We start from the raw sequence: 9,441 nt of genomic DNA on the forward strand, positions 1-9,441 counted from the left end.
TTGCCACTTTAACTCAAAAGCCATATAACGTACAATTTTATACTTTTCCACTAAATTTATACTTAGTATTCCTACTTAAATAGCTGGATTTTTAAGGCCTCAAAAGTTGGGTTTGCCCCGGGATCTACAAACTTTTCCAAGGACCATCAGCGGTCAGCAGACAATAGTTTCGGAACCTCTGTATTACACTATCCTATAATGCAGTGTACTACAAAATAGTACGAATGTAAGCAAACAATCGTATCTTCAATGATGCAATCTGTCTTTAATTTTCACTATATTCTACATTGTATATAATATAACGTTTTTGAAAGCTAACAGAAAACAAAATGCATCTTATTTATTAACCCTTCGCAATCTGTGGTCGTGAGGGCGTTATAATGTGACGGTCAATCCTACTATTAGATGATAAAATATTAGCTCAAGAGTTGGCGGTGGGAAGTGCTGACTAGTTGTCTTCCCTCTAATCTATTACTGCTAAATTAGGAACGGCTAGCGCAGTTAACCTTCGAGTAGCTTTGCGCGAAATTCAAAAACAAAGAAACAGTAAGCCTTTTTTTTTCATTACGATATTTATCCTAACTAGCGTGGGGTCGGCCGGTATATTTTTATAAAACAAGAAATTTTACATCTGGGCGGTTGGTCCAGTCAGCAACCATATTGGACGAGCATGTTTAGTAACGGGGATTCGAATTCGCGGCCCTCAGATTTGGAATCGAGCGCTCTAACCATCAGGCCCGACTAGACTAAACCCGATTAATTAATCTTTTATGCATAAACAATCATCCTAGCTTCAACTTGCAAAGTGATATTTTCCCTTTTCATCGGTGACTGGGATTGAGCAGACGATGCAAAGCAGTTAGGGAATATTGTTTGAATGAGATTATATCCGGTATTAATTTACCAGACTTTTTTTTCATTCAGAGCCATGGGTTCCCTTAGAAATTTATCCGAGCGCTCCGTTTTCCCAGAGGGCATGGAAAAGGTAATAACATAGTTTCCTGTTAAAATACTAGGGGACTTCTTGGATAAAAATGTATTACTGAATAGTGTGTAACAAGTTAAAGTTTACAATATTAATATCTATGTATAAGCAATATTTTGTTTATTGGTTGTTTTGTACAATGATACACAATGGGCTAACTATGCTCTACTCATGCGAGCATTGAAATCTGATTTTTAACGTTCTAAGCCCTCAGGGTTACCGATGAGCTACTGGAGGACATAAGTAATGTCAGTAACCAACTTTTACACAATAAGCTTCCATAGCAAGCTCCAATTTTTACAGGTTTTTACGTATTAGATGTATATCCCATGTGGTTTTAAGAAAATTAGTAGGCTAAAACACCCGAAAGATATTAAAATAGTATTTTCCCTCTTTGATTTGTTTGTAGTTAAGCACAAAGCTGCACAATGGGCTGTCTGTGCTGTGCCCACCACGGGTATCGAAACCCGTATTTTTAGCGTTATAAGCGTTCAGACTTACTGCTGAGTCACTGGAAACTTACCAGTGGTGGATCCAGGATTTTGAAAACGGGGAGGCGCGATGATTCTGGACGTAAACGAGGAATTTTCGGGACTTCCCTGGTAAGAGTTAAATGGGTTATTTAGATTTGTTATAATGTTTGCTAGGTGTTGCTGTTATTGCTTTTTTAAAAATTTAATATGAAATTTCACTACATTCTTCCCTCCTCAAAGATCCAATTTTTGCAATAATTTTTATTTTATTTTCAAAACAGGGGCGCGTGCCCAGCCTCTATTCGCTCCTGCTTACCTCTTTAGATAGCTCTCTAAAAGGTAAGTTAAAAGGGAATGAAACTGATATCAGCTTAATGAAGTACTTTAATAAACCTTAACTGCTTTTAATATCAAGTCGCTTTTCGCCAGCAAATTTCTATATTAATCGTAAATTATGTTTCTGAAGAAAGTAATTTTCTTTAAAAATATTCATACTTAAAAGAGTAACAATAAACAAATAATAACAATAAACTTTGTTAATATACAATGTTACAGAGGGCGTATTGTCACTGAAGGTCTTAATCCGGGTTCCGGGTGCATCTCTTAGATTAGGATCGAAGAAGAGAAGTTGTTGAAGACATTTATTAAAACTCAAACTGTTCTTGGATTTCTTACATATTCTGTTTGTTTGTTGAATTGCTGTAGGATATATCGATGTAAGTAGACGTATGGATATTTAGTTGAAATTATTAATAATATGTAACAAAGTTTTTTACGTTTTAAACATTAGTTTTCCGTATTTGGTTGTGTCACACTCACAGACTGTCGCACTATCACAATTACTGCAGTGTTTATTACTTTTAGTATTACTGGTAATGGTATTACTAGTAGTGTGAACAGTTAATGTTAAATTTTACTTATTAAGTTCTATCTGTGGAATTGTTTATTGACTTCCAAGCACTATAGTCAATATATAGATATCGGTTTAGATAAATTAACCTTTAGTTTAACTTAAGTTAAACCTAAAAGTTGTTATGAATTATAAATTATTTTTTGAATTTAATTGTTAACAGTTATATTGTACCTTGTGATTGAAAATAGTAACTGTAACTCACAGTCACATTATAAGTTTCAGAAGTTCAGATTAGGATAAAAATAGTTTAACTCCTAAGGAGAAAATATTTATTTCAAATACATTAAAAATAAAATTGTAATTTTCATTATGTAATATGAAATTGTTGACCAAATTTATCATAAACTAGGATTAATAAAACTTCTTGATTTAGAAACTGCAATCTTGAAAGTTGAATGGGCACAAAATTATAAATTTAAGAGATTAGTTTATTAGACCTTTCAGCTCACATATTTTGCTTCTGACACATGGATTTCACATTTTGGCATATACACTTCACTTTAATGAAATCACTTGTATGTTAAAATATCAAATTTTATGCTTAAAAACGTTTAATGATTTTTTGTGCGTGTTGGAAAGTCATCAACTAATATTAGGCATAATCCTGTAGCTACTGTAAGTTATTATATATTTATATAAACATATGTGAACAGTGTTACCTGAATGCTAATTGATAATATATTACTTCCAAGAATTTCTAGCCACATTAACTGGTAGTGTATATATACATCATCAGTTTGTATGTATGATACTGTCTTATTATTTTGTGATCAGCTGGGAGTGAAAATGCTAATTAAACTAGATATACAAGTTCAATGTGTTTGAACTCTCATCATGATAATGCTTACAAAATTTCGTGTTTTATTAAACATTCAGAAAACAGTTCTCATCACAAAATAAATAGTAATACATGTACATGCTCATCTATGGCAGAAGTTTAAAGTGCATGTAGTTTTATTTTTGTATTAATTGGTTGTTGGTTGCTAAATGAATATTATATATATATATATGTGTTATTGTTTTGTCAGTTATTATAACTTATATACATGATACATTTAAAGTACTCTAGATGTGTTACTATCTGTGTAATCTTTAAATAAACAAATGAAACCTTCAGTCACCATTTTTGTGAAATACTGACTGAAACAGTAAATACTTCATTTTACATGTTGATTTTGTAATCTATACAAAGTGGGAAAATTCACTTTCATAATTCTGTTATACCATAATCATTATAACCACAGTATAGAAGATGGGTTAAAATTAAAAAAAACTTTTTTAATTATTACAATCAATATTTAAACAAACACAAAGAACCATCAAACATATAGTATACAACTTACCAAAAGCTTTCCAAGTTGAAAAATCTGTAAGATAAATTTCAAGTGTTTGTGTGATAGCTATAACTTTGTAGAGCTTGAAGCCCGCATAGTGTTATTTATATTATTTAACAAGTAATAAATTGTTCCTATCACTAACCCTAAAAGCAGCTTCACGCTATTGTGTCTAAGGTTTCATGACCATTCTCACAAGTCAGAGTTTTACAGCAAGTTGACTTAAATATTACAGCTTATACATGGACATAGTGTTGTTGAGTTGATAAAAATACAGCAATTTTTTTTTCAAAGGATATCTTCTCGAGCAAAATTTGACTCGTAAAGTAAATATAATGAAAAAAAAATTACAAAAGTTAAAAAAAATGTTTCTTCAAGATTCTTTGATAAGTATACACACAGTATTAATTATAATGCTGTAAAAGTTTCCTTCTTTTAGAAAAACATGTATTGGTACTTCCCAGATTTTAAATTTAAGTTAGCTGTTTTGAAACATTAAATAATTAATGGTATTCAAACAGTAGTAGTGAGAAGAAAGTCTGTTACTACTGTGGTAATCTATAGAATAAGCATTTGATGGGATGTGTTTTTGTTAATTTTATGAATAGTAACTTCCTTATTATTTATATTCTAATTTATACTGATCTCCATACGTATTTTATATCAAAACTAATTTTTTGTAGGAGAAGTATAAGAATTAATGGTATAATGCATTTGATACTTTGTACTGTTGTCAATAAAATAATTTATTGTACAAGTCATGCTGGTGATGGTTTCTTTTTTAATGAGACCACATCCTCTCTGAAACTTCCTAATGTTTATTTTACAGATGCCAACAGGTCAAGAACAGAAATGGCAGAGAGATGCTGCTGACCAGAACTTTGATTACATGTTCAAGATTTTGATAATAGGAAATAGCAGTGTAGGAAAGACGTCATTTCTTTTCAGATACGCAGATGATTCCTTTACGTCTGCTTTTGTCAGCACCGTTGGAATTGACTTTAAGGTGAAGACTGTTTTCAGACAGGACAAAAGAGTAAAACTTCAGATATGGGTAAGACGTGTGTTATTTTATTCTTCAGTTACATATCAGTTACAGTTATGTACCAGCACTGGAAAACTTTATGATAAATTATTAAACTTTAAATCAATTACCTACCAGCACTGGAGAACTTTATATTAAAATTTAAATCAATTACCTACCAGCACTGGAGAACTTTATGATAAAATATTAAAATTTAAATCAGATACTTGCCAGCACTGGAGAATGTTATGATAAAATATTAAACTTTAAATCAGTTACCTACCAACACTGGAGAACTTTATGATAAAATTTTAAACTTTAAATCACTTACCTACCAACACTGGAGAACTGTGATAAAATTTTAAACTGTAAATCAGTTACCTACCAACACTGGAGAACATTATGATAAAATATTAAAATTTAAATCAGTTACCTACCAGCACTGGAGAACTTTATGATAAAATATTAAACTTTAAATCAGTTACCTACCAACACTGGAGAACTTTATGATAAAATATTAAACTTTAAATCAGTTACCTACCAGCACTGGAGAACTTTATGATAAAATATTAAACTTTAAATCAGTTACCTACCAACACTGGAGAACTTTATGATAAAATATTAAACTTTAAATCAGTTACCTACCAGCACTAGAGAAGCATGTATAAAATAATAAGTGAACCATGGAAACTTGTTAAACACATCTAATAAAAAGTGACAGAAATGAGCAACCATGCTTGAAACATTGTCCACATGCTTTATGTATATTTTGTAATTAGTATGTATTCACTGAAAGATGTTGGAAAATATCATGAAAGTTTATTTAAGATGCACATAAGGATTGTTGGCTGTCAAGAGTAAATAGATCACAATATATATTTGTAAGATTATATTTAAGTATGATTGATGAAAATCCTAGACATGAAATTTGGCTGGTGATAAGAAGACTTGTATACTTTTTCTTCCTCAAAGTAAAATATATCAGTGAATCATAAATTACATTATTGTATTATGCCTGAGTATTGGTATAGCTTTTCTGATTTAGGGTATTACTTTCATTATTTGTTAATTTATTGTATTTCTAGGATACAGCAGGACAGGAACGTTATCGAACAATAACTACAGCATATTATCGAGGAGCTATGGGCTTCATACTCATGTATGATGTTACTAATGAGGAATCGTTTAATAGTGTCCAAGACTGGTAAGTATGTTAAATCATAATTTCTTACTAAATTTTGAAACTCTTTAGTCTCTAATATTGGTATGTGTAGTATCAGTCAGGAACATTTTAAAAGTATCTTGAATTCTTATGTTAAGTATAGGGATGCACAGGTACCCGGCCGGTTATTGGGCTACCCGGTAATACTCAGCTCCGGCTGAGGATCAAAGTTTAAAACAGCTGAAGCTGGGTAATAGAAAATGGCATCTAAGCCCTAATCTTTGTGGCAACTTACACAGTACTGACAGTTACAGTCAATAATTGGTTTAGTTAAAAAACGTGTTCCGAGCAACAAAGACTGACCGCCCACTGAAAGTTGGGGATTCAGAGAACAATAGGGGTTAATAACAGGCATGGCTTGAGAAGTGGGTTTCTGGGGAAGGTTGGGGTTTGAGAAGTTGGAGCTAGGCATTAATCTGAATAATGATTGTAAAACATTTCAATATGACTGTTTCTGTGTTTACTTTCACTGGCCTCACTTTTGGAAGTCAAATGAAGCTTGATTTCTCACAATGGCCAGGATAGCAAGGCATTATCTCTCCACACCTCTGACCAGTGTAGACAGCTAACAGGCTTTTAGTGCTGCTGGCAACATTATCACACACACAAAAGGTCAAAGCTTTTACCCGTAAAATTTGGTCAAATACTGGATCCGTTTTGGCCGGGGATGGGTGTCAACTGGGACCGGGTCCCTCCCCCAAATAAACAACATACACAAAAATTACAAACAAAAACAAAATTGACATTTATTACATTTAACTGAATAATCACCAATAGAACATTCCAGTTTTACTTTAAACTTTCAAAATTAACTAACAAAAATGTGCACACCAGTTTGCAGAGTGCCTGTGTTTTTGGAATTTGTTTAAATTCTACTTGAAGAACAGTAGCATTTTGGCATTTTATACCTGTGCATCCCTAGTTTAATACTATCTTATGTTTGCCATACATTAGCTATTCTCTTAGTTATGTGCCAAAATATTGACCATCTAATAGTTTTTTTTCACTTCTCTACTTCCTCCCCTCCAATTGCATGACTTGCAAATTCCTGTAAATGTTTCTAAGTTGATATAAATTGCCAAAAGTGTTATGGCCTTTAGAGAAGATCTGATCCTGTCATTATCAGCCATATACACTTGCTGTTCCAGAATTTTTCATGTGGTGCTTCTGGAGAACTTACTTTTTTATTTTCTCATGATCCTGAGCTGTGATGATCTTTCTTTGGTCTAATTTAGTCAGCTCTTTTTAGGGTTTGTCACTTTCTCAGTTATTTTGCTTTACATTTAATCAAATTGGGCCCTTCATTTTTTTTCTGCTCCTTAAGTCTTCTGGTTTCTATGAAGACTTTCAGGTTAGTGCAACTGCCATTTTTTGTTGAGATCTTCAAGTCATTGCTGCTGTTGGTTTCTGTGAAGACTTTTAGATGAGTGTTACTGCTGGTTCTTGTGAGGACCTTTGGGTGAGTGCAGCTGGTGGTTCCTGTGAAGACTTTTAGATGAGTGTTACTGCTGGTTCTTTTGAAGACTTTTAGATGAGTGTTACTGCTGGTTCTTGTGAAGACTTTTAGATGAGTGTTACTGCTGGTTCTTGTGAAGACTTTTAGATGAGTGTTACTGCTGGTTCTTGTGAAGACTTTTAGATGAGTGTTACTGCTGGTTCTTGTGAGGACCTTTGGATGAGTGCAGCTGCTGGTTCCTGTGAGGACTTTAAGATGAGTGCAGCTGGTGGTTCCTGTGAGGACCTTTGGATGAATGCAACTACTGTTTTTTTAAACCTTTAGATGAGTTTACCTGTTGGTTTCTGTGAGGACTTTTGGATCTATGCAGTTGCTTCTACCCTGATGTTTTATTGGATACTTCTGTGGTTTTACTCCAACTTAGATACTTGCTCTGAGCTAATCCAACATGAGGACAATGAATTAGCTGTCAATTGGATTGTTATAATGTCCAAATGATTGGGAAAGATTCACAAAAGATGCCTCTCCCTCCACTTGTATGTAAGAATGATAGGTAGCTCCATGTTTATGGTAGATAGAACATATTAATATGGTTGTTACCTAGCTTAGTTTTGTAACTAGATTCTCATTATTATACGTTAAAACAAGTAGAGCTGGGTGACTATTGGTATTTGCAAATCAATTAACTAATAACTCCAAGAAACAATTGGTAAAGTGTTCCTTAAACTGTGGTATGTAGCACAAGCAAATTAAAAATACAATATTTAAGGCAGGTGTTGCCAGACACCTTCCCTGTAGTCAGCATCTCAAGATTAGTGACAACGGCAGATAGCCTTACTAGCTTTATCATAACAAGCGAGTAAGTTTAATGACAATAGGAATTCAACGAAAGACCCAACTCACCGAAACTGAACAAATTTGAAGTGCAAAAAAAACAACATATAAATTAGGCAGAACACACATAGCCTATTATCTAGCTTTGTTTTTAACAACAAACATAATATCAATATTTTAATCATGATTAATTTACAGAACTCTAATTGATGTTTATTACTACTTATGGGTAACTTAAATCGCTCAGCTCTTCAAACAAGTGGTTCTGTTAAGCCTACTTTTTTTTATAGTACCTATTATACTAAAGTCATTCATTATTTGGAATAGAGTATTACACTTAATTCAATGAATTATAAGTAAGTAGAATTGAATCAGTGTCATAATCAACCAGTGTAAATATTGTATGGCATTTTCTGTTGGCCAGCCTGCCCAGTATTTCAACAAAGTAACCAAAGATAGGAATACATAAAATACAGATGTACTGCCATGAAACATGTAAACACCAACAGCTAACTACAGCTGTTCTCTAAACATATTTCACTCTGACTCCCTCTTTATTAAAGCTGAGAATGGCATAACATTACTGTTATGTTTAGGGTTAGTTTGACCCAACACTGACTTCTCTAATGCTATTGTGGAATTAAGTATATCTTTAACACTATTATAATGACAGTTCACAATAATTTCTGATACTTAACATAAAAAGAGTAAAGGATCACTAAACATAAAATATTTTATCAATTGAAGGATGTTTTAATTTGTTGCAATGAATTTTACTTCAATTAAGATCAAACATAAAAAAAATCTAAAATAAATTCAAATCAAAATCTCTACTTATGTAGGTTATAACTCTGGATCAGTGTGTTTACACTATGGATAGTTGTTACTTCACAGCACAATATTTCTCTTTCCCTGTTTTAGAAGCATCCAGCCTCTGGTAACATTAAACTTAATAAATATTGTGTGTAGGAAACCACACAAATGTTTACAGTAACATAGTCTGAAAGGAACAACACAAGTCTTTACAGTAACATAGTCTGGAAGGAACCACACAAATCTTTACAGTAACATAGCTTGGAGTGAACTAAGTTTTTACAATAACATACTCTGGAAGGAACAACACAAGTCTTCACATCAACATAGTCTGGAAGGAAAAACACAAGTCTTCACAGTAACATAGTCTGGAAGGAACCACACAAG

The 9,441-nt window shown here is 32.8% G+C and overlaps 1 protein-coding gene across 2 annotated transcripts in view; it reads left to right on the forward strand.

Annotated features, from left to right (window-relative positions):
* The first annotated feature begins 2,026 nt into the window (after positions 1-2,026).
* The window catches only part of LOC106470531 (ras-related protein Rab-3), an 11,772-nt gene continuing 4,357 nt past the window's right edge, over positions 2,027-9,441 (forward strand). For both annotated transcript variants that reach the window (XR_002613063.1, XM_013931090.2), the window contains exons 1-3: positions 2,027-2,174; positions 4,535-4,759; positions 5,815-5,933. Coding sequence is in view for 1 of the 2 variants with exons in the window: in XM_013931090.2 (XP_013786544.1) it covers positions 4,535-4,759; positions 5,815-5,933 (344 nt within the window). In the remaining variant the exon portion in view is untranslated. The remainder of the gene's footprint in view (positions 2,175-4,534; positions 4,760-5,814; positions 5,934-9,441) is intronic.

The sequence above is a fragment of the Limulus polyphemus genome, unplaced genomic scaffold (genome assembly GCF_000517525.1).
Source record: "Limulus polyphemus unplaced genomic scaffold, Limulus_polyphemus-2.1.2 Scaffold4067, whole genome shotgun sequence".
NCBI classification, from domain to species: Eukaryota; Metazoa; Arthropoda; class Merostomata; order Xiphosura; family Limulidae; genus Limulus; species Limulus polyphemus.